At 40.4% G+C, this 26,341-nt stretch overlaps 1 protein-coding gene across 2 annotated transcripts in view; it reads right to left on the bottom strand.

Moving 5' to 3' along the window:
* Positions 1-3,325: 3,325 nt before the first annotated feature.
* The window catches only part of DDR2 (discoidin domain receptor tyrosine kinase 2), a 159,060-nt gene continuing 136,044 nt past the window's right edge, over positions 3,326-26,341 (bottom strand). The window contains exons 10-19 of one of the 2 annotated variants that reach the window (XM_061183165.1): positions 25,745-25,807; positions 24,809-24,939; positions 21,942-22,152; positions 20,289-20,512; positions 18,789-18,916; positions 16,156-16,347; positions 15,627-15,861; positions 13,577-13,726; positions 10,014-10,170; positions 3,326-8,738 (exon numbers count right to left, since the gene is read on the bottom strand). In XM_061183165.1, coding sequence (XP_061039148.1) covers positions 10,036-10,170; positions 13,577-13,726; positions 15,627-15,861; positions 16,156-16,347; positions 18,789-18,916; positions 20,289-20,512; positions 21,942-22,152; positions 24,809-24,939; positions 25,745-25,807 — 1,469 coding nt within the window. In that variant the 3' untranslated portion in view covers positions 3,326-8,738; positions 10,014-10,035. Of the gene's footprint in view, positions 8,739-9,696; positions 10,171-13,576; positions 13,727-15,626; positions 15,862-16,155; positions 16,348-18,788; positions 18,917-20,288; positions 20,513-21,941; positions 22,153-24,808; positions 24,940-25,744; positions 25,808-26,341 lie in introns of those variants that run through there. The other variant, XM_061183164.1, reaches the window with a different exon arrangement.

A 26,341-nucleotide genomic window follows, 5' to 3' on the forward strand; every position in this document is an offset into this window, starting at 1 on the left:
TCTATAGGACGCAATGGGTCGTGTACTGTAACCTCCTATTTCAGTGTGTTTCAAACTCTTTGTGGTAAAAGACCCGCTTTGTTTTTCAAAGCCATCCCAGATGGGTACTTTTGTACTATACAATAAAAATAAATTACTAGAAAAGTGAAATAAAATGCAAAAGGCATACAAGCCCCAATTTTTTTTATTAGCTTCAACAGATGAGTACTCTGCCAAACTGCTATAAAAAGCTTACTTTAGGTTTCTGGATTATTGTGAACTGGTAACAATGTGACCATCACCAGTCCCGGTCCCCACTAAGGAATACTGCGCATCATGTATCAAACTCTGTGGAACATACTTTATTTCATAGCCTCTTTCAAAGTTTTAGTTATTTATGAACAGCAATCATCTCTGAAAGATATGACTGAGATCATTTATATTGGCTTTTGAATACCCTAGAGGTTTTGATTAATTTGGTATCAGTTTAGTATGAGATAAATCTTATACCAATAAAATTAGACTGAAAGAATAAATGTGATTATTAAAGATTCGATTCCTAAATTATCAATTCTTCTTTATTATTTGGGTGAAACTCAGCTCCTATCCTTAATCCCACTTTCAACTATTCTAAGAGGCCACAATTTAATAATATTTTCTCAAAGTCCTGGGGTAAAATTAACCCCGTGTTGGGCTGCACCCTGCAGTCTTGCAATCCTTGCAACTGCCCAGTCGCTGGACCAAAGAAAGAACCGGAAGTCAGCTACAGAGACATCAATGATTTATTGCACAGAGAACTTTACAAGTCAGAGGCAATGATCCTGGAGTGACACCCCACTGTGTATGGCCAACAGCAGGCAGGACAAGGCAGCAATCTTCGCTACACAGTGGAGGAGAAGGTTATCAGTAATAGGGGATTTGACATCAAAAGAGTTCCTTGGTTGCCAGGGCGACTGCTGGAAGGTCTTGTTCTTTGGGTTAGCAACCATTGCAAGGGCCAGATTTTCTGGTTGATGATCAAACATACTGGAGTCATTCTGGTCCTCGGGCTAGAACAATAGTTAGCTGGGGGTTGGGCTGATCATAGAGGTAGTTACTAATTAAACTTTAAGCTTAGGAGAAGGAGGCAGTCATGTGCATAAGGTAAGGGTGAGGCAGGGCCAGGTAGGGCAGGGCTGTACAGAGAGCAAGAGAGTGGCCATCTTATAAGGCCTGACGGTACACCCCAAACTTTAGAATCTAGACCCGAAGTCTCCTTTTAGAGTGTCCTAGAGCTCAGAGATGACTTGTAAAACGAATAAGAGAGGGGACACAAGGGTTGTGTGGCTATCCTATGAAAAACTCATTCCTACAAATAAGGTGAAGATGCAGCATCTTCACAATCTTAGGATGACAACCAGTGTAGGACTGACTGTGACTTAAGTGAAGGCCTGAAGACTTCAGAGCAAGACCAGCAGTCTCTCCTTCCATCATGATGTCCATCCAAGCCAAATGAGGAAACCTCGGTCTCCTCTTCCTTCTTTCAAACAAAGTTGCTACTTTCAAGGTTCTGCAACCTTTGAAAGACAGGCTGAACTGCTAGAGGTGCCAGAGAGACAAGGAGAATAGAACTCTGTTGATGGCAGATATTTAATTTTGTATTTTAAAAATATCTTATCACATGTAGGATACTGCTCAATAAGAGTCATAATGCATTTTTATTTACAAGTAAGTAAATGTAATTTTTTTTATCATCTCAAACTAGTCACCTTGAGTTTGTATTGTTCATGGACTATTTTCCTGGAAATACCAGAAGGAAACATGGTACACAGTGATCCCATTTATCCCAATCCTTGGCCCCATGCTTGGAATAGTAAATGTAGCCACTTTACCTTTGACTGTCTATTCACTACTTCATATAATAAATCTGCCTTTACCCTAAACCCTGAAACTGATCTCTGATTTCTTTTATCGTGCCTGAAATAGCTCTTAGGTAGATAAAGATGAGTAAAGTTATCTTTAGCCTCCATAACAGAGCTCTGTTCTGGGCCCTTATAATCCTCTCCAGAACTAACTTCCCTCTGGTTTGCAAACAGGGGCAAAAGAACAGCTGCCAGTGGGGTCATGTGACATCTTGTAGATATCTTTCATCTCTTTTTTTCTTCAAATCACTATACAACCAGCCTGGTGCAAAACTACTTTGAGAGTGGGATTTTACCCATTTCATTAGATAGTAAAAGGTCATATGTTGCTTATACGTAAGAAGCTATTGTTCTGGAGGACTCAAGGACCAGAAGATGTTATAAGTGTATACATTACTTTTTCAAATACAGATGAGTATAAAATTATAAATGGAGATATATCAGTTTTCTAGTTCTTAGCACTTGAAAAATGCAGTGCCCTTCAAGTTGTTAGTTAAAATGTAAAAGAGCAGACATAATCTCTGTCCTCAGTAACAAATTATATTTTCAGATATATGCATAATATGTATCTATGGCTTATTACGTATGGACGCAAATGTATCACTCATATCTGCCTTTAAACTTAGGCAATAGGTGTTGAGAATAGAATTGTACCTCTTTGAGCATCTCTGCTGTTCCTGTTTATTTTTTTTCTCCTTCACCCTCAATACCCCACTCTCACTACACAGATACTTGAACACCTGGCCTTTAGTCCTGGAATCAAACCAGACACTCTGGTGGTCAGAGTGTACATTCATGAGTCCTCTGGTTATTCTCTGGGAATTTATATCCATTCCATTACCTACTATGGCTGTCACCGAAAAAAAATAAGTTCATATTACTCAGATTATTAAAAGTATAAATGTATTCTTCAGGGACCAGGTAAGACGTATGTTGTTTTGGGTGGTTCCATCCTACTCTCTATTATGAAGACTGAGTCTGTATTCTGGTTGTTCATAGTTTTTTGTTGCTTTTTGTATGTGTGAGCAGTCTTGAGACAGACAATATTTGGATTTAGAAGGGATTTCTGTGTATCAAACAAGACAACTTTGTAACAACAATAATAAAGGATCCCTAATTCTGTACTAGATTCCCTAGAACTGGACCAATGTGAAAACATAAAATCCCAATCTCTAGTATGTCTGGATATGCCAGGGACCAAGGTGATTTTCTTCCAATAAACAATCAACTAATATATGCGAGACCTACGTAAATAACCCTCTGTTGGATAACCCTCAACAAACAGGCATCCACACCACATACACCCCTCAACTGTGTCCCCACCCCCCATCACTTCTCCAAAAAGGATGTAAGGGAGTAAGGAGTTAAGGGTAATAAAGCCCAGAAGCAGTGCTATTTTCACAGAAAAAAGGATCCGTCAGTAGCATATTTCTTTAATCATCGTTATTTACAATTTATCATCTGACAGACTTACAGAGAATAAATAAAGAAAAGACAATATACAATTGGTATATCTCATTTCTTCTTCTAATACAGAGAATTTTTATGCATTCTATTTTGGAATGACTAAGATAGTTTTAAGCAAAAATTAAATCAGTTTGCTGTTTACCCCTTGACAAGACACATCATCCTCCAAAGCCTGCAGAATAAAGCCCAGATGTTTCCTCCTCATAGGAAGAGTGCACCACATTGCTTCAGAAAGTCAATCCTCAGAAAAAGTTAGCAGACAACGGGGTAGAAGAATAGGATATCATGAATAGTAAAGGACATAAAATGAATAGGCTAGATTACAAACTCTTGGTGCGTTTGTCGGAATCCACTCAACTTTCAATTATTTCCAAGCCTCTTTTCAAGAAAACAGTTTTTCACTGCAAGTGATTACCTTATCCCTTTGTGCTTTCCCTTGAGACTCTTTGCAAATTCCTTTACATGCAATTGTGAATGTGGGTAAGCATGGGCTAGCTTGGGACTCCCATCTTTCTCCTTTGGAGGCCCGTGAAGTTGTTGACAAGGTGTTTGCAAGAGAAACTAAAAATCTTGTTCCAAAAGAGCTGGGTTTGGGGCCAGGGTCGCTCCCTGCTCTTGATGGGGTGCCATGTAGAGAAGTACCTTGCATTTCTATCTAAACACCTCAAAGAATAAGACATTTCCATAGATCAATTTCACCATCAGTAAACCTAGAAATGGAGGATGTAACTTACAGGTACAAGTCTGGGCACTTTTTCCTCTTTCCTCATTTGAAAATAAACCCTCTACATTACAGCAAAGCAATTTTCCCTAAATTCACCCCAGTTATGCTGGATGACAAGTTTCTGCTTCTACCTTTTATTCATTCAAAAAACAACATTCGGCAAATATTTGTGGTGTGCTCACTATGTTTTAGGAACATTACAGGACATGGGGTATACAGAGGTGAACTCAGGTATAATCTTGTGACCCTTAAACAGGGCAGCTTAAAAATGCCATCACAAACTCAAAGCTGTAATCCACAAAACCAGAGTTTCAACTCCCTTATCCCCTCCGAACCTCTGGGCCAGGTTGCAGCTGTGTTTGCATTTAATTTGGTCCAGTGTGGTTGCTATTCCATTTAAGAATAGACTTTTAGGCAAATGAAACTTCTCTACTATTCTGAGAATAGTGTTTTGCTACTCACTAGGGGTCTCTACCATTGTACTCTATTCCTTCCAAAAGCTCACCCTGGTGCCATTAATGAAGTGCCACCTTAGCTCTTGACCAAAATACTGATTTATTCTAAAGTCCTCTCCTTGCCATCATACAAATCCTACTCGTAGGAACTGCAGAAACCACCTATAATTAATTTCCTTCTATCCTAGCTAGTGAGCTGTGGGTCTTACTGTCCTTTGTGTTGCCTGATTTTTCTAAGCTGTTCTTGGATTGTTTCAGATGCTGAACAGCCAAACTAGTCAGAAAATGTAGAAACAGTCTAGGTAGGACATTGCTTATTGATAAAGGAACAGATTAATTTGTCATATTCTCTTTAGGATTTTATAGAATTGTATCCAGACAATGTCTTTCCTGATGCAACCAAGAAGACCAGGCTACAAATCAGCAAGGGTTAAAACTATCCAGAAATGAAATGTGTACATGTGAAGAACTGGTGAAATCTGAGTAAGGTCTATGGTTTAGTTAATAGTATTATACCAATGTCAATTTTCTGGTTTTGAAACTGGACTGTGGTTATGTAAGATGTTATCAATGGGAAAGCCTGGTGTTAGGGAAAGGCCACTCTGTACTATTTTCTTGTGAGTCTTAAAGCATTTCAAAATAACAAGTTAAAAAAAAAAAAAAAGGATACAGCAACTAAACAAATTACCCACCATGGTCTGAGCCAAGCAATGTAGCTAATTGTAGCAGAGAACTCAAAATGCCAGAAATCCAATAAACATTAACCATTCCAGTCTCTTTCCATCTCAATTTAGCATTCCAAGACATTTACCAAGTGGAAAAGACATTCATCTGTTTCTATAAAAATGTTAAATTTTAATTCAGAAGGAAATTCCAGCATAGATCTGGATCTGTGTCTTCCAGAAACCTACCATATGCCCTGCCAGAGGTCAGAGGTCTTACTGAAAAGACTAAGATGGCAAATTCCAGGTCAATTTAGGATCAAAGCCTTACTACCTCTATACTGGGAGTAATTTAAGCCTTAACTGTAATTTTCTTCATTTTTTTGGTGTATTTGGGCAAAAGAGATGCTCTTCTGTTTTAGACTATTTCCTTGGAACATCTTCACCTCTTTCCCCCTCTTCAGTTCTCCTTTACTAAAAACATATGGCTTAGCCCCACATCATGGCTTTCTTGTAGGAAGTCTGGATGAGACTAGAAAAACACATGGTTCCAACATGGCACGTACCTCTTTGTGCAGATATCAAACAAGATTTAGTCTAGTTTAACTTAAGCCTGTTGTTCCAATGTTTCCCTGTGGCCTTTCTAGGTACAACAGTGATGAGCATTATTTAAAATGGATTTCATTAACAGAAGCAAAGAAGGGAACACAAAGCCTCACGAGCTAACATAAATTCCCCATCTCTTGGTCTTCATTTCCAAAGCAGCACTGGGAAAGCCATGTCCTGTTCAGACAGAGAGTTGATTTCTTCTCACCACCATTAAACCCCAGTACTTGAGGTGGTCTAGAACACACGTGTGCAAACTGCCTCCCTCTCCCACTTCCTGTGAGATGGAAAGGTCATTCCCTGGTGGTTGCTTGTGTGTTTTTATGTTCATGCTGGGCTTCCCTTTTCTTAAATCTCTGAAAAGCTCCCTTCCATGTCATACTCCGCACCTGACTTTTCATTTTTTTAAATAAATATTTTTATAATCTCTATCATCCAGAATTTCTTCTCTCTCCATATACATCTATCTTTTATCTTCAACACACTTACTCTTTCTGTCCTCTCTCGGCTCTCTCTTCAGAGAGGTCTGCTTTCATGCTTCAGAATGGATTCTCAACAGCACCCCCTGTGTCTATCTTGCTTGCCCTGACCTCCCCCGTCCTTCTCATGCACTCTCCATTATCCTTTATTATGTAGCCTTCTTTCTAACTCCCACGTGCCCCGTCCAGTCACATGCATGTTCATTTATTCATCCTTTGCTCCACTTCTATACAATGCCCTTTGTAATACAGTCTTATACATTTGCAAGTGATCTTTCCATAACATTAAAACCACATTTCCCCCTCGGGGGCCTCTTTCTACTCCAGATCTTTTCTTAGCACGTATGTGTCTGGACAGCACATCAAGATTTGGACTTAGCTATCAGCACATTCACCAGCAAAAGTATACATTTAAATCTGACTACCCCAAAACCACAGTCTGGACATAAAATATTTCACATATATCATGAAGAGGGTAACTTCCTAGAAAGGTAACAAGGCCCCACAGTTTCTCATCCCTTTTTCTATCTCCTTTTCTACATAATTCCTAGCTTTATTCTTCTAATTTGGATTCCAGCTACCTTTAAAGTCTACATACTAAGCCTTCGCCATTGCGCCCTGTTGGGTCTCTCAGATTTGTGCTGCTAAACTCGATGGGTCTGACTAAGGGAGAAGTTAAAACTGTGTCTGCAGTACCAAAGCCTTAGTGCCAGAAGATGGTGCCTTCCTCATCTCAGAAAAAGATAACTGTACCTGACAGTACATATTTGCCAGCTGCTTGAAATAGATGACCTCTATGACTCAAGGCCAGAAAACTCCAGACATACTAAGTTCATTTTAAATATGATTTTTTATGGGATCATGAAATGCAGTGTATTGACGCAGAATTGTAAAAAGAAGTAACTGGAGAGATATTAGGTGAAGGAAGGGGAAATTATGTCTTTCCTCTTTCCACATAGGAAGTCATGGCCTGGTCTGGATGTACTCCTGCCAGAAGTACGTGGATAAAGGAGAATAAGCTACAGGCCCTGATTTCAAGTCCCTATGATTCTACTGAAATGGAATGATTAACGTGTCAACTTGACTGGGACATGTGGCACTCAGATTAAACATTATTTCTGGGTGTTTCTGTGAGGGTGTTTCTGGATGAGATTAGCATTTGAATCGGTGAACTGAGTAAGGCAGATTGCCCTCTCCAATGTGGGTGGGCAACATCCAATCCAATGAAGGCCTGAATAGAAGAAAAAAGTAAGGGGGAGTTTGCCCTCTCTGCCTGACTGCTTGAGCTGACACATTAGTCTTCTCCTGCCCTCAACTGGGACTTATACCATTGGCCTTCTGGTTCTCAGGACTACACCACCAGCAGCTTTCCTGGATCTCCAGATTGCAGATGTCAGATTGTGGGACTTCTCAGCCTCCATAATTGTGTAAGCCAATCCCCCAATTCCATATACATATATAGTCTGTTAGTTCTGTTTCTCTGGAGAACTCTGAATAATACATGAAGTTAACACTGATCTTGAGAATATGGAGAGTATGGCAGGTCCCAAGTATAAAAGAACATGTCTGGCCCTGCATATATCAAATGAGATAATGTACGTCGTACACTACAAGGTAAACTTTAAAGCACTGAACAAATGACAGGTGTTACTATTACTACTATTATAGTGGCTTCCCTACATGATCTCTTTTGCTGACCATAATCTTCAGAGCAGGAGATGATCAGATAACTGAGTCTGCATCAATTGTAGATCCAGTTATCCGATGAGCACTGAACATATCAGAACTGGAAGAGACTTCAAGACCATCTCATCTAATTTGTTCCAATAAAGAAACAAAAGTCCAGAGAGGCAAAGTGACTTGTCCAAGATGATACACTTGGCTTGAGGCAGAAATAGGGTCAAAGCTCCCAAACTGATGTTCTCTCCAAAGTTAGTCCTGGGAGACACTGAAGACCAGACTCACAAGACAACCATGGGGAAAGGGTATTTTCTAGGGGAAGGAAGATGACCCGCAAAATGAATCTTGGGGATTGGGGATTTATGCTTCTCCTGTGGCCTGGAGCAACGCTGAAGGCTGGATAGGGGGAAACACTCAAGTTCCTGAGAGACTGTGTAGAAGGTGGGCTGGGTGAAGGCAACAGAAGCAGACCCAAGGGGTCAAGTCTATTTCTTCTAAGTTTGGGAAGCTTATATTTTGATCTTTTCTTGTTTCTCCTCAGAGGGAATTGAGGGTTCTCTTTTCCTGTTTCCTACTGAATCTGAGGATCTGTGGAGTGTGAAAGCTCAGAATCTGTTCTGAGGGGACTCTTATTTGACAGTGTTATCAGTATCCATGGATTCTGAAGCCAGAGCCTCAGACTTTCTTTTTCTGCTGGTCATACCATCTCCAAGGCAAGAGTGTGAACACCAAGCAGCAGCGGCAGATGACTCCTCCACGCTCAACCTGCTCCTCTCAAGGGACTCCTAGGGTTAAAAGGACATTAAACATCATCTCCCACAACCACTTAGGTTTGAAACCCTATTGACAAAAGGACAGTGACAAAGGACTCCCCATCTCTGGAGGCAGCCCATTCATCCTTGCATGTTCTACCTCTGGTGATGTTTTCCCTAATAAGGAGTGGAAATCAATCTCCCTGTAACTTCCCCTCATTGGTCCTCAGTCAACCCTTTGGGAGCCCTCAGAACATATCTATTCCCTATTGTACATGACCTTCAGATTTATGCCTGAGAAATTCAATCACCAGCCCTTGGGTTCCATTGGGTATTCATCCATTAAAAGAGTTGGAAGATTTGGAGAAGATGAACCAAAAGGCCTAGGATCAAGATATCAAAAAACAACAGTTTGTACTGACTCAAAATCAGGCTCTCACTAAAACACACACCTGAAAATGTCTGAACAAGACAAGAGGAGGACCCTCTGCAGAAATGAATATCACATCTGTTACCTGTCCTCCACAGGCCTCTTTTCCTGTGTCCATTCTCTATTCAAGAATACTTCCATGCACGAGGCTTTTTTTTTTTTTTTGCAAATGACGATTCCTGTTCATATAGCCTTGTAGTAGATATTCTTTCCTATGTACATTCTCTGTATTTCCTGTGCATATAGATCTCAACCCTGATCCCTGCCCATGAATGAACAAAACACCCATTCCAAGGAGCTGGGTTTTTTCAAGCATGTTAACATCTACTTTGCCAGGAGGGGAAAATGCAGAGTTCAGGACACGTCTACAGGCCAAATTAGGAAATTAAACCATTGGTGACTAGTTACTGAATACCATTTCATCAGATTCTCCACACTTACCAAGTATTTTCCCTAAGTCTAATCTCATGTTTCCTAAGACATTACTATTCTTCAAGTTTTTCTTTCTGAAACCACTTTTTTTAAAAGGTGACATGTAAAACATATTGTAGAATCTGCACATTCATAAACACAAGCATATTTAACCTTTATAAATTATCTAGCCTTTGTTATCCAACATTTTTAGTATATCAAGTAAGATTCTTTACTAGATTTTATCTGCCCTATTCTGCCCTAGGCTTTTTTTTTTTTTTTTTCTTTTTTAGTTCTTTAATGTAAAAAAAGTATATATGTGTCAGGGTAGAGAGTGGGGGAGTGGAGTGGAGGGAGACGAGGGACAGAAAGAGATAAAGGCAAACAAGCCTCTGTCTCTCAGGTCCATTCAATGTCCAAATGGAGTGGCTTAGGCGTGGGTGAGTGGTAGGTCTTGTGAGGAGGACCTGTTGCCAGGCATTGACAGCATCACTCGTCCCCTTGCTGAAGAAGCAGAAGGTGGACTTCCTGGAATGAGGGACGGTGCTTGGTGTCTCTTCTCCAGCAGCTGAGCATCAGCTTATACACAGAGTCAGGGCAAATGGCAGGCTGGGGGAGGTAAGTCTTTGGAAAGAAAAATGGACAAAAAAATGAGAATATTAAGAAGAGTGCAGAGAAAGGAAGAGCAGTTGCATCATAGTATGATTTGCCCACTCCCCATTTTCTTGGACTTGGAAAGTGAAATGGGTGGGGTGTCTATTCTTCCTATTCATGAGAATTCTAAATCCCATCAGCCCCTTTTCCATTCCTTTTGTCTTTTCCAGTTCTCTGGAGCAGAATTTCCTGATGGGCCATCCTGTGGTCCCTACCATCATGCAAAGGATGAAACTGAAGCAAGAAGACATCTTAGACTGGAAAGCAAGTGATTAGAACACCAAATCCTCTATTTATAGCCTAGCCACAATGAGGTTTATTCTGATTGAGCCAATCACAGCAAGGGCAGAAAGTATATTAGTTGCCTCAGCTCCTTCATTGGAATAAAATCCTAGTCACTGAGATGCGGGATATATCCATGTAGCTCCTAACCATAACCTTCTCTGTGCTCCCTCTCTCCTGTACTGGCCCAGGGAGAGAAGATTGGATTTCTTCTTTACATTATTCACCAATATTTGTACATTTACCCCCTCTACAGCCCTGCCCTGAATTCCAGCCTAGAGTTGTATTTGGCTCTACTCCCAAAGCACCAGTTACTGACTGCTTCCACCAGCAAGATGCCACTCTATTGACTCCAGATCATCATCTGCTTGCCTGTAATCTGTTGCTGCCATTTCCTTACCTATGTTTTTTAACACCTTGGTATACTGACATATTCCTGAAGCAAACCTAAATTTCTCAAGCTCTTTGAAACATGGGTCCAACATTTGCAGCTGGTAAACCATTAACTATTTCTATCTTGCCTTCTCCCACACCAGCACCAGCTTATGTCATGCATCATAGGATCATAACGTAGCTCTATCTTTAATTTTTTGAGGAACCTCCGCACTGTTTTCCACAGAGGTTGCACCAATTTACATTCCCACCAACAGTGCACAAGGGTTCCCTTTTCTCCACATCCTCACTAGCACTTGTTGTTTCTTGTCTTTTTGATAACAGCCATTCTAAAGTTGTGAGATGATATCTCATGATGGTTTTGAGCATTCATTTTTTTTTATTTAAACTTTATTTATTTATTTATCCATTCATTCATTCATTTATTTTTGGCTGCATTGGGTCTTCGTTGCTGTGCGTGGGCTTTTCTCTAGTGGTGAGCGGGGTCTGCTCTTCGTTGTGGTGTGTGGGCTTCTCATTGTGGTGGCTTCTCTTGTTGCGGAGCATGGGCTCTAGGCACGTGGGCTTCAGTAGTTGTGGTGAGCAGGCTCTAGAGCACAGGCTCAGTAGTTGTGGCACACGGGCTTAGTTGCTCTGCGGCATGTGGGATCTTCCCAGACCAGGGCATGAACTTGTGTCCCCTGCACTGGCAGGCGGATTCTTAACCACTGCGCCACCAGGGAAGTCCCAATTTTTAATTATTTAATTCCATTTAGACCATGAGCTTTTAAGAAAAGTGCTATCTGAGAATTCTTTACAGTTTGTAAAAATAAATTGAAAACAAAAATGTCAAATACACTTTAAAATTATTGAAATTATTGTTATAGACTTCCAATTGAATACAAAAGATTTAAGATTTGCTTAAGCTGTGAGCCCTAAGTATAAGATTCTTTCTAGAACTTGTGCTACTGAAAAGTTTTCTTCTGCATTATATCTGCTATGTTCAACAAGTTGGTGATATTGTGCCATTTGAAAACAAATTAGATCACACATGTGTAGTCTAGAGACCATAAAATCCATCTAGCAGCTGATAGTGTTGAGAAATTACTGTCCTTAATTCTAATGTCAAACTTTTAAAATTTGAATACTGAAATTTTAATAAAATTTAAAGTAATTAAATTTTGTAAATTGTAATAAAATACAAATTTAATAAATTATGTTTAGTAAGTTCATATGTTAAATTAAATAAACTTTTATCAAAAATTTAAACTTATAGGTGAGAAGCTTACTCAGCATATAATGGTAATATTTGGCTTTGGCCTTGGCTTCAGTCAAATATTTAACTTTACTATTCAAAAGCAAAGCAGACAGTGGACATAAAGTGGGGTGAGGGGAAGCATGCCTTTCTTGCCTGAATGTTTGACAGTTCAATTTTGCCTCGTGTAAATTTTTTTTTTCCATGTGGGATTTCAGTCACTGAATAATAAGATGAGGGAAACTGAAAGGTTTAAAATATTCCTCCCTTTGTCTACAATTCTAGGATGCACTCAAGTTAGAATCATTATGATAATAAAATTACACTTTCTAATTGAATGCACCACCTTTAATTGGTCACAAGAATCTAGTAGGTCAACCAGGTGGCCACGATGTGCTACTAGACCAGGAGAAAAAACATTTTTCCTTGGTCTACTCTCTTATCTCATGCACACTGGAGTAAATCTGCCCTTTGCCAAGGTAAGAAGGCAATTACCTCATAACCGAGATAGATAATTTAGATCTCCTGCTACCAAAATATCTGCAGAGTATCAAGATAAAATTCTAGGACCCCTCTTTCCTATTTTTAAGCTGCATATTGTACAATCTCTAGTCATTCCCTTATCTTTTGCTTGCTTTGATCCATTTAAACCACAGAGGATCTACTTTTAATCTTCTGCAAGAGCCTTCTCCCTCTCCTCAACTGTTATCATCTTCCTGCCTGAGATGCCACACTCCAAGTGTGTGCTGTAGCCAGGCCACTCTGGGGGCTCAGTGCTCCCACCACCAGCAAGCTTTCAATCCCACATCTCACAAGAACTTTAAACACTGAGTCATCCAAAGGAATCTTGTAGTATCTTAACTAGGAATTGGGGCCCTTGTAAGCTAAGAAGCCCAGCTTTTCCTGAGTCCTGAGATGCCACAGCAGCTGGGCCCAGAGGTGCCTTCCAAGAACAGCAAGGCCAGGATGCATCTGAAGGTCTCTGGACATGTAAGTTGAGAAACATTTCTAGACAGTCCAAACCAAATTTTTAACGAATGCTAATAAATCCCTTATTCACTTTTAAGCTTACGTTTTTGTTCCTATGTTTCTCAACCAGGAAGACAAACCATACAGCCTAGACCAGGAAATAGATCAAACATGAGAGATAGGATTTTATTTTCTGGTATCTTTGAGCTGGGGAGCAGCCTGAGGGGACCCCTCATGTTCTCCAATGACCAGTGGGTTGACACATGGATAAAGCAGAGTGTATGGATGCCTAGGGAGGACCTTGGTCTTTCACATCACCTGGATAATTAGTGACAAAAGTTCTTGGTCTTTTACATTAGCTGGATAATTAGTGACAAACAACTATGATCCAGGTTGTCCATTTTCCAGCTCAGACCTATCCTGTTAAGTCAGAACTTTTCTTTCTCTCTCCTTCAAGAGCACCCAAGGTCACATCTCTCAACCCCCAACAGTTCTCACCTGCCTCCCTTGGTCTCGGAAGAACTCTCCAGTATTCTCGATGACCTGTTCATCTGACAGCTGGGAATAGGGCTGTTCCTGGCAAAAGGTGAAGGTCTCCCACAGAGTCACCCCGAAGGCCCACACATCACTTGCTGTGGTGAATTTGCCCTGTTTAAATAAGAAAAAGAATAATTTGTGCACAACAAGAGCTGATTAGGTTTTCATAATCTGGAGTTTTGCCACTTTTACAACCCAGGGCAAGGAATACTGGGACCGTCAAGATACTCATGGGCGATCTGGAAACAACAATAGGAAGTTGTTTTGATGCCAAGCTACAGGCCCTTTTCTCACCCTCAGGATCTCTGCTGAGGTCTACTTCTCTTGGAGATGAGATCCAAGGCCTGAAAAGGATGCAGCCCTAAGCTATCTGACTCTCCCAGTGCATGTTAGAAGGTCAAACTCTAGGATCTAGGGTAGACTTGGAGAAATGCCCAGGGGAAAGGCAAAATTAGAATGGGGAGCAATTGTTTCTATGTGAGAGATACGGAAATCTAGTGTAAGTACCCGGAGTAGTCCTTGTTCAATGATCATCACAGTCTTGAAGGATAGACTAACGAGTGACAGCAATGAGATTCAGATGCAATCAGCATGTGTTAAATACTTGCATATGTTCTATTCAATAAATACAGTGCTGACGTAGATGATATTATTTATCCTTATTTTTCAGATCAGAAAAAGTGAGACGAGAGGTTTACTAAAATTCCCTGGTTAACAAGACCATTAATAATGGAAAAACTGAGATTTGGACCAAAACCGTCTGAATATTGGTCTAATAATCTTTTACAACACCACACAATACCTTTAAAGGGAGCAAAGCTTAATAATCACATTAGAAATGAGTAAAATATGTGATTCATCTATATAGATGATAAAGATCTTTATAAGGATTTACATAAAATGGTATATATCACAGCATCATTTATAATCGAAGGAAATTGGGAAGTACTTAAATATCAAATTATAGTGACATTATTAAATTATAGGATATATCCACACACTAGAATATTATACAGCAATTAAAATCATGTTTCTGAAGAATATTTACTGCCAGTGAGAGAGAATTGTATGTGCATAGTATCATCCCAATATGTAAAATAATTACATATATAATACATATATTCAGAGAAATATATGTATAGAAAAAATCCTCAAAGGAAATACACTAAAATATTAATATTAATAGTGGTTATCTTGGTGAGAGGAAGGGGATAACTATACATTTCTTATTTCAACATTAATTATGAACCCTATAAGATATGAACAAGAAACAAACAGATTAATAATAAATTAACAAAACTAGATTGCTATCAGGCTTTTCTCTGCAATATTAAATGACAAAAGACAAAATTACACATATACAGCATTGTAGGAAGTAAAAGTTTAAAGTCTAATAATTCTATAAATCAGCTAAGTGGTATAAAATCAACAGTAAATTGTCCCAAATATGCATTGTCAGAAGATATATCTTTAAGAGGCATTTGGAAAAAACTTATTCACTTGTGATCCAGAATACCAAGAGCTGGATAAAAATTATAAAGCAAAGAATGAGGACCTTAAAAAGTAAATGGTGAAAATCATTAAAATACAAATATAGAGATCAATCTAAATAATTAATTAGAAACATGGTTATGAAATTAATACAGAAGAAAAATATTTTGTGTGGATAACAGTTCTTTAAATGACAAGATTTTAATACTCTAAATTAATTAAGTCAGTAGGTGGAAAGGGTAGAGATTAAAAAAATGGTACTAAATCTCTTCTCATTATGGGTATATTTTTAACCTTTTCCTCCAAACTTTCTACAGTAAGCATGTTATATTTTATCAGCAGAAACAGGCAAGTGTTAAAAATAATAATTAGTACACAAAGTAAATCATCTTAAGTCAGAGAAAATATCAAAGTCTATTTCTTGTCTGCCTCCTGCTGTCTCAGGTGCACCCCTACATGACGTCTGTATCTGCCTACATGCCAGTTGCTAGGGCAGAGCTCAAAAACACAGGAAACTCACCAGCAAGATGCTCTCCCAAGACATCCAGCGGATCGGGAGCACTGCCCGGCCCTGGATTCGGTAGTAGTCACCACTGTACAGGTTTCTGCTCATTCCAAAGTCAGCTATCTTGATGGTATAGTTCTTACCCACTAAGCAGTTTCGTGTGGCCAGATCTCGATGAACAAAATTAAGCGAGGAAAGGTACTTCATGCCAGATGCAATCTGGGTAGCCATAAACTTCAGGTTGGCATAACTGAGGAAATATAAAGGAAGAGAGAAAGTAGCCTCTGGAAAGAGGAAGCTGTGAAAGGTACACACCCTATAGTTGGTACCAACAAACTAGGGTTCCAACCTCAACATCCCTTCTCTATTCTTTATGAATTTCTTTGCTTTCCCCTAAAGGACAGCTGCTTTATTATTCCCTGCATACTAACCTCTCCAACCATTCCAGAACAATGATGAACTTTAAGGCTCACTGCTCCCCACCTTCAGATCCCAGCTTAGTCTCATGAACACAGGGAAGAGACAGAAGACCCGGCGTATTTACCTGACAGTGGGTACGTTGCTGAAGGAAGAAGTGGGGGGCTCGTGGCGGGAAAGAAACTGATTGAGATCTCCATTCTCCATGTACTCAGTGATCATGCAGAGAGGGTCGTCAGTGATACACACAGCTAAGAGACGGATGATATTTGGGTCTTTGAGCCGAGACATGATCTTTATCTCCTTAAGAAAATCATTCCTTTGGAGGACAGAGACATAGATAAACCAGAGGTTGCCAGAGTTAGAATCAAGAGGGAAAAGAAGACACAGCAAAGTCTAGTCCTAACCATTATACTGAGTCTTGTTTCCCTTTGGATTACCTTTGAGAGAACAGAGAAATTGGTACCTGGAAACTGTCTCATTCTATTCATCCTGGAATGCGATGCACCCTTATTCAACTATAATTTGGCGGGGGGAACATGGACCGTGACATGCACATTTGCATCCCTAGTATCCAACAGAAGGCCTGCCACATAGAAAGTGATTAATATTTGCTAAATCAAATATATGTTGCTAAAAACTAGTCTTAAAAATAAAACCTTCAACTGAAAGTCATATCTTAAGTGCACTGGGGTCTTTACCTTTTTTAAAAGCCATGGAGGGACTTCCCTGGTGGCACAGTGGTTAAGAATCTGCCCGCGAACGCGGAGGGCACGGGTTCGAGCCCTGGTCTGGGAAAATCCCGCGTGCCGCGGAGCAACTAAGCCTGTGCGCCACAACTACTGAAGCCTGCGTTCTAGAGCCCACAAGCCACAACTACTGAGCCTGCGTGCCACAACTACTGAAGCCTGCTCTCTAGAGCCCGTGCTCCACAACAAGAGAAGCCACCACAACAAGAAGCCCACGCACTGCAGCGAAGAGTAGCCCCTGCTCGCCGCAACTAGAGAAAGCCCACGTGCAGCAACAAAGACCCAATGCAGCACCCCCCAAAAAAGAAAAACAAACAAACAAAAAGCCGTGGAGTCACTCTATAAGTAAAGTGAAGGCACTTTTTATAAAGTGAATAACCACACTCTGGTTTAATCTGATAATTTTTTATTTTCTCATACTGGTTTCTTTTAATGCAGGGTGCACCAGCAGTCAGTCACAACACATATTTAGTAGCCTGTTCAAAACAGCTGTTTAAAGTTCATGGTGGTAATGCAGGGTCATTTCAAAAGAAGTACTCACTTGGCCGAAACTAATAACTGTTTGAATAGATGGTGACAACCACCCTTGAGTCACAAAGTGGGCTATAACCTTCCAAGTAGCAATATTTGGGTTAGTGAGACCACTAGCCCACATTCTCAAAACTATTGCAGCAGACCTGTTATAAGTCTCCTGTGAGTTTTCTAGGAATTCTGGACTGGAAGTCATACTATGTCAATATAAAATCCTTGAAATCAGTGTGGTCCTGATACAACACCTCTCCTCTTTCATTACCCCTTCAATCTCAAACCCGGCAGGGGGTCCATGGCTTGGAAGAGCTCAGAGCCTAAGCCATCCATCATTGCTAAATTGGAGTGGGCACAGGTGGGACACCAAACGTCACCAAAAAAAAAACAATGGGCAAAGGCTTTGTCACATCCCATAGTTTTTTTCTTTCATCTTGCCACCTTCTCCAATCATGTGCTAAGATTAATATCAGGAATATTCTCTCTCTCTATGGGACCCAGAGGATGTCCCTTTTCACTCATACTAGTATCATTAAGATTGAAATTCTCGCAGTTAAAATTCCAAAACCTCCACCGTTCTGTTCCCTTGCCTTTCTTTCTTCTTCATGCCATATCCTGTCAATTGCAAGACTTTTAATAAAACCCTATCACCATTCTTGGAATTTATGATAATTTAAGGAATAGGGATCATAAACTTTCTCTAAATTTGAATATCAGTGAGACACATCAAGCCAACACAAATGGGGAAATACATATGTTACCCAGATGTGCAGATTTCTCTGAGACACATACAACCAGCTTTCAACCAGCATGCCTCTCTGGGTGAGGATTAACTCACCATTACTGTAATGGAAAGGCTGTCAGACAACGGAGTGTGGCTGGAAACTGCAATTTATGTAGTAAAGGATCCAAGAGATTATTAGCCAGTTTGGAAAACTGCTAAAGGACTGTGGATCCTTTTGCTTTGAGGTCCATGGATACTTTTCCAAGTAGAGGTAGCTTCTCATTTGGGGGGTTGCTGGACATAGAAGAAAAGGAGCATAAAAGAGAAAAAAGGGGATGAGAAAGTAAATAGAGATGTGGGGAAAAAAGGAGAATGGGAGAAACTTAGCAAGAAAGATGTGTGTGATTGTGAAAAGTCTGCAAGGGGAGGTAATGACATTCAGGAGTGTGTCTGTGTATAATGATTGAAGAGGTACGTATTCAGACTTTAGTGTATGTTGGGGTGTACAGTGCTGTGCAAAGGGGGTTAGGAAGTAAATGTGTAGCATATCCAACAGAAAATGTACATTTGTTTTTGAGAGAGATGAGAATGAAGCTGAGGACTACTGACCCATCAGAAAAATAAAGCACAACAATGGAAATGTGAGGCAGCTCACAGACCTTCCCATCTCAAAAAGAAACAAATTGCTCAGAAGTTTCCAGGAGTGTTCCTGATCCTGAAGATGAAACACATAAAGGAAAATTTTAAATGCAGACCACAGACCTGGCATTCTTGTTGGCATCTGCTCGGAGCATTTTCACGGCCACCAGGACAGGCTGGTTGGCACTGACATCTAGGGCAAAATCTTTGTCTTTGAATTTTTCCATTCCCTCCACTTCACAGAGATGAACCTAGACAAAAGTCATCTAGTCTCAGCATCATCATTTCTCCTGAAGATGTCTCAGTACTCTTGCTGGGCATTTCCTGGAGATAAACTAACTCTTACAACTCAGGCAAAATAATCAAAAAGACCAGTAAGAAGATACGTGTAACACATCTTGACTCAAATAACTGATTTAAGAAAATGGTAAGGTACACAGCTAATGTGACATGTTACTGCTTTATAAAAGAAATACATTGATTGGAACGTTAAATATGGGATTGAATCTATAACATGGTATTTTATTACAGCATAGCCTACTATGAAATGTCATTCGGTATAAATACTTGAACTTTGACTCAAGGAAGTTTAGTTACAGGATCGTGCAAAACATAAGGCAATTTCTTCTCTAAGGTAAGCCCTTAGTATGGGATTAGCCTTATCAGGAACGTCTAGGCATTAGTAACTGTAGAACAAGCCTTTGTTTTCAACCCAGGAGACAGAATGAGTGTATATAACACCACAGACAGATGCCGTGGACCCTTCTACCTCCACCACCACCAAACCTACCCAAGGTTAAAGCATGCCACCCATGCTGGAAACCAATAACATATTTTATGAAACCAAATTACATTTGGAATTTAGATGGTGGTGTTTGGTGTTTAGATGGTGGTGGAATTACAAGGTGGTGTTGAAACCTACCCAAGGTTAGAGCATGTCACCCATGTTGGAAACCAATAACATATGCTTATGAAACCAAATTACATTTGGAATTTAGATGGTGGTGTTGAAGAGCTTCTGTTGCCACTTAAATCATTGCTTTGAATTCTCAGAAGGCTCATGTGGCTGATGTAAGAGTGAAAAGTCAAATATTACATGCATCACTCTGAGGGCAACTGAGAAGTGTGCTCCTCCTTATCTTGGTTAGTGATTCATTCCCTAGTGGCCGGTTCTGGGACCAAAGGCAGGGGCGAGGTTGTTTTTGACCATTTTACATGTAACTCCAATTAAAAGGGAAAAAAACAAAGTGGCTATCCAATAGCAGGATGTTCTTGGACAGTTTATAAAAGATGATCACATCTTATGGGTCCCCACCCTTTGTAACCTGTTGTAAAAATTTTTGAAAATATTGAATGTTTTTCAGAATATCTAAGTCTAGTGACTTTCTTGCTTTAAAAACTCTTATACAGAAATCAGAATTCCCAGGATTTCCACAGCTATTTGACAAAGATGAGGCTGACCAATACTAGTCTTCTAGAGAACAATGCAAGGAGAGACAAGTGGAGGAGACATTTGGTGTGAATCCACTTTGGATGGGACACTTTGCTCTACTGACCATTTTTATTCAACCACTTCCTTTGAACTACCAAGGACTGGAGGCCCCACTCAAAGAATCAGCTCACCTCCCCAAACTGGCCTTCTCCCAGCTTCTCCTTGAAAGTTAAGAGTTTCCTGGGGAACTCTTCCACAGCCACGTCTTTCCCCGAGAGCAGGTCCATGGTAATGGCAGGCACGGAGTAGGTGTTGCCTCCAGTCACCCCCTGGAGGTTCACAATGTCAGCCTCTGCATAGTGGGGCACACCCTCAGGCCCACTGGGCTGGACTGGTTTCACAATGCCACTGCAGCCTGCGAAGACAAGGACAATGAGTCTCATTCCAAGGGGCCTCTTTGGAGAGATCTTCAAGAAAGGAAATCTGAGAGGAGAGCTAAAACATGCCCCCAAGACAGCCTAACTAACCTACGCCATGACATTCTTACTTGGAGAATGGTTCCTCTGGAGATTCTTTCTTGTGGCCTCCAGAATGTAGGCACCATTTTATCTCTTATCTTCTCCTCATACTACGTGATCATTAACAACCTCCTTGGTTAATCTTGTGGAATTGTGGTGAAGCTCCAGGAAGGCTCGCTATACTAGTTAGGGTAGGAGTATTAAAGTTTTAGGATTTAATGGCATATTTCCTTAATTTTAAGATATAATCACTGATTTTAATAACTTATTTCAGGGATTAAAAACTGTGATTAAATTTATATGGTCTAGCTTAAGACACATCCTAACTTTAAAAAATATTAAAATATGAGAGGGGATGTTTTAGACTTCAGAAAGTAGGTAGATTACTTTGGTTTGGCCTAGGAAATAAATTACATCCCTATTCTTGCTGTCTCTGTAAAATTCCCATAGTTCAATACACTCCTTCAATGTTTGCTATCCACTGAGTGGTAAATACACATTAGTTTCCTTTCTTCCTTTGGAAGGACTCCCTTGAAAAGCTTCTGCTCTCATGGTTAGTCCTGCTACTTCTCCAATCAGCTCTCCCCTGAACACCATCAGTCCTCTTCCACTGACTGGGGTCACTCCTCGGTTGCTGACATTATGGAAAGAAAAGCTGCTCTGAGCCTCAGTGATGACCCCAGCATCTCCTCTGATGTCACTCTGCAGCCCTTTTTAAAAGACACTGGGATGTGAATCAATTGGCACTGTTTTACCGAAGCAATGCTTTATTGAGAAAAGACAAGAAATATTTGCTCTCGTAATAAAATCTTGTATTAGTCAAGTAAATTTTCACCAAAGAGAAATGAACAAAAGTTCAATAACTCAATTATCTAGGTGACTAAAACCTGGGAATTCTAGGATCTCTTTAGCTTCATTGTTTTTTCTCCAAGTGAAATTCTAGTCCTGAATTTACCCCTATTGGTGTTTGATGTTGGGTGAGTACCTTATCTGGGCCTTCTCACTTTCCTCCTATGAAAAATGAGAAGGTTGGACTAGTTGGACTGCTTAGGTTCTTCCGGTGTTAACGCCTTAGTAACGCATTTTGTTTATTTTTCTTCTTCTGACATGTGGGTCCCTCCAAACATCTGCTACGTGCAGTAGCAAAGGAGAGATGCCCAGATTCAATTAGGAGCAGCAGTAGACCAAATCTAGAAAGACAGTGTGGACTTCCCAGGAGAAGGTGGACTTCTCTAGGCTAAAATTAGACTTGGTTGAGTAGGAGCAATAGTGTCACCCCTTCATAAATCTTGTCCCTCAATTTTCTGCTCACTGTTTCATCCTCACCTGATTCTTCCTCTCCTGGAGCAAATTCTGGGAGTTTCCGTATCAGCCTGGACGGCTCCTGGTAGTCAGGGCGAAGGGGAAAGATGCGATCATAAGTGGAGTTGGACTCCTGCTCGCTTGGCGATGAGGAGCGGTTATTGTTGAACATGCTGGACTCGCTTGGCAGGGAAAGGCTGACTGTCATTTCATCATCCAGCATCCTCCGGGAAGCCTGAAAGAGAAGGACAGGGGAGAAAGGCATGTTGACACAAAAGGGGTCATCACTCCCTCCTTTTCTTAAACCCAGCTCTTCCACTCAGATGAAATAACTCTTTACTACTCAAACTCCAGAAGCAATGCAAGTGACAGGGGTTCAGTCTGGTTCCACAAATGCCTGTGTTGTAGAAACTCAGAATCATCTTTCATTTCTTCAAGGCAGAATTTGACTTCCAAATTTCTGCACTGCCAACATTAATTAACTTCCATTGAAACACTTACAAACATTATTCACGTGACACTGTTAGAACCTATCAGTAGCAAATCAAAGAATTTCTCAATCTTAGGGTTTTCAATGTTCTGTTAAATAATGGGTTTTCCTGACACCACTCAACTGATTGATTTTGTGTAGGCATAAATTAAAATGCTCATTAACACAACAAATGTGCTGTAACATGATGAATCTGTAGTTCACCTGACCATTCTGGCGTTGTAGATTAGGGTAATACCCCCTTGACCCCGCATTTTTACTAACCAAAAATAAAATGGCTACAAAATAAGAAAGGAAAGCCCTAGGTGCTAGGGATACTAACATGAATTATACCTAACAGAGGAGTAAGAAGAATAAAACAGATAATTGTTCCATCATTCTATTTAATATGACCTGCCTGCTCCTTCAAAAGGAAAATCTCATAATCTAAGTATATGTGACTATTTGGATTTAAACACGTGAAACGTTCTACTCCAACAAACACACTTTGGGTGCTCAGTGGAGAAACTTAGATGTCTGCTCCATACCCTAGACTGAGAGTTCCTTTGTTGCAGTAATATCCTCAATACTAAGCATGGAGCCCAGCACATAGTAGGTACTCAATAAATATAGGTTGACTCCCTCAAAGAGAGAATTCTGAGGACACCATTGTAAGTATCCTGCAGATAATGCTACAGCATAAGGCTATTTTGAGCAATGTATTTGGAATACATAGGTATGCTTAAGGGTCTTCTGCAAAAAAATTCTTTCCCCCAGAAGAAATCCTGTGTCATTCCAGAGCATCTTGAGTTATCTTACTCAGGATGTACAGGGACAGAAAGAATTTCTTGAAGGACCAAATTAAATATACAAGGGCAAAATTTTTGTTCTCCCTTTTACCTGGAGAGTCTCCAATACAAAATTCTTCTCCCAGCCCATGAATATATTGCAGTAGGACTCAGAAGAAAGACTCAAAGAGTGGTAAATTCTGACTCAAATAAAGAGAAAAATAGCTCACAGAGTAGAGAACACAGACTCTCCCCCCTCAACTAAAATGCAGTCATAACAGACTGTTCCGTAAGAACACAGCTTCAAGCTGTCCAATGAACCGTCAGACCATCAGCTTCTACCATCACCACTCTTTGCTACCCCGCATCCTGGAATTCAGATACCAAGTGTGTTCTAGCATCCTAAAAGACAAAAGGTTTTGATGTTGCCTCATCATGCCAGTGGGTGAGCTCTCTGTGGATTCTGCCTTTCAGCCTTCAGTCACTATTTATGGATTGAAAGCTTTAATTTAATTTTTAGACTAATGTTAGAAGTCTCTGTGGGAAGCAAAGAGACCCTCTCTTCTGTGAAATATTCCTGCCTAAAGACCTTAAAATAAACCTCAATCATCTCAGAACTTGAATGTGTAACAGATCAGAAGGAATTGCATGCTACTTGTCTGGGTCATTCCCCTCACTTCTCTGATTTCAGCTCCTTCCTCTTGTCCTACCCACAAAGAGTTCAGAAGGTTCCAGTCCATTCTCACAGCGCCCTTTCCCCTCTTCTGCTATGTACTCTACATAGGCACTGGTCTCCTCTGAGATCCCATCCCCAAATACAGAGGCTATAAACACAATCAGCCTATACCCTCCCTCCTGTTCCCTGCCCTCGACGGGCACCTCAAAGCCTCACAGCTCAGAGTATCTATGATCTCTCAGAGTCCACATCCATTTGAGCTCATTGACCAGGGACGATGTCCATGACCAAAGGTAGAAACACTTTATCATCAGCAAACCCCAAGAGTATCACACATTTAGCGGCAGTGCCCAGAATTGCTATCTGGTCTAAGACACCAAGAAAAGCCATAGATATTCCATCCGTGGTGGAAGGTATATATTTTAGAAGAAAAGAAGTCAACAAATTTCAAGGCTGACAATTAGAACAAGCATAGAAAGCAGGATATTGACTGTATGACCTTGAGCACATCACATTTTCTCATCAGCAAAACAGTTAAATATAACTACTCTGCCCAACTCACAATTATTCAGTGAGGTTCAAGTAAAATCAAGGAAAAAGTCTTTGCAGACTGTAAAGTGTTAGACAAATGTAATAGAAATTCTATAGATCATTTGGCCTAGACTAAAAGAATCTGAGGAGGCACTCAGAAGGATGCATAACCATAAGTTTCTTTTTTTTTGGCTGTACCACGTGGCATGCAGGATCTTAGTTCCCCAACCAGGGGGAAAGCATGTGCCCCCTGCAGTGGAAGCACAGAGTCCTAACCACTGGACTGGCAGGTTCTCGCCAACCATAACTTTCAAGTACAAAAAGAAGTAGCAATAGAATTGTGAGAAACTTGGCTTGGATATTAATGAAGCAGCACAGGAAAGGATGGAGCAGCTTCCTACCCCATGATTGTCCTGCACTTCCTCACCTTCTCCAGCATTTTCTGCCAGAACTGCCTCCAGAGGATGATGACAATGATAGCCAGGAGGATGAAGATGATGGCCACTAAGCAGCCAATCAGGATTCGAGTGTTGCTGTCATCAACTTTAAGCATTGGATCTGTAACCAGGAAAAGAAGGACGAAGAATATTATCATCTCAAAGGGCAAGGAAAAGCATAAGGGCTTGGACTAGAGATAAGAAGGCAGAACCTATTCCTTCAGGATAATTCCACAAGATGCCACTTAACACTTGGTCTTGCTACTCTTGTATTACTGTGCTCCTATAGCCTACAGTCCTCATCCATGGGACAGTAGCTTCTTCTTCCTCATGTATTAGACTGGATAATGGAGAGGTTTTCCATTCCTCCCAAAATTTTGCTCCCTTTATACCATGGCCCCTAATCACACCTCATGAAAAACAGGTGAAGAATCAGTTTCACTCTGCATTGAGACATGCCAACGTAGCTGAGAGTCCTCTTTGGAGACACTTGATCATGTGTTTCCCAGATTGCTGACTTATACAGCCAGTGACTGTCTGAAGCAATGCATACACTTTTCCATATTTTTCTCCAATTGGAGGGACTAGTTTTTTGTTCCATTCATTCATTGAGATCCCTACAATGGGTCTCACCTAGAAATATCCCTTTCCCTGTTTTTGCTCCAAGCTTCCCAAACTTCTAAGAAGCAGTTGGAACAGCTCCAGACTCTGCCTCCGCAGAAGAGTCACATGGACCAGCAGGGAAGAGAGTGAGGTTGGGCCCTTAACTTTGGAGGTGGGCTGTCCTATCTTTCCAGAGCTTCTCTTCATTGAAAGCCACCTGGTATCAAGCCTGCTACACAGTCAAGCCTCTGAAAATCTCCACCCTTCTTCATCCTCCAGGAGGTCCCTTCAACTTAATTTTTATAACCAAGAAGCATACATACCATAGGTTGTGGGTGCCACAGGCGATGTGGGCAGGGCTCCAGAGTTGTTGTACATAGCAGCATCTGTCACAAAACAAGAGTGAGTCAGAGCTAGGGAGAAGACAGCTCGGTAGTGGTTTTTCTGAAGGCAGGTTCTAAGCTAGCACTTTGTGAAATCAATTTACTGGGTTGCTACAAGCCTTTCTTAGAAATGAAATCCTATAATATATTAAGTAAAAAATATCGCCATTCATCTAAATAGTAAGGGCAACTTTTCTTTTGTAAAAATTTTGTTTCAATTATTACCTACTAAGTGTCATGGTACAAAAAAGTTAAAGAGAGCGATCAGAGGGCTGTGACCACACATTATCATAAATCATGCATAGGAAGTGAGATCCAAATTCAACAAAATGTAGAGAGAATACAATGGGTAAGTAGACATAGGACAGACATAGGGTTAAGATGCTCTTTCCCTTCAAGGAAATTACGGTGTTTTACAAAATAGTTTTCACTATGCCTCATAGTCCTAGCTCTTTAATTTATAAATTAAGCCTTCATCCTTAGAAATAAATTAGAGTATCATTTACAGTGATGTTGAAGCTTCTAGGACTAGCTCCC

Source organism: Eubalaena glacialis, chromosome 3 (genome assembly GCF_028564815.1).
Source record: "Eubalaena glacialis isolate mEubGla1 chromosome 3, mEubGla1.1.hap2.+ XY, whole genome shotgun sequence".
Lineage (NCBI taxonomy): Eukaryota > Metazoa > Chordata > Mammalia > Artiodactyla > Balaenidae > Eubalaena > Eubalaena glacialis.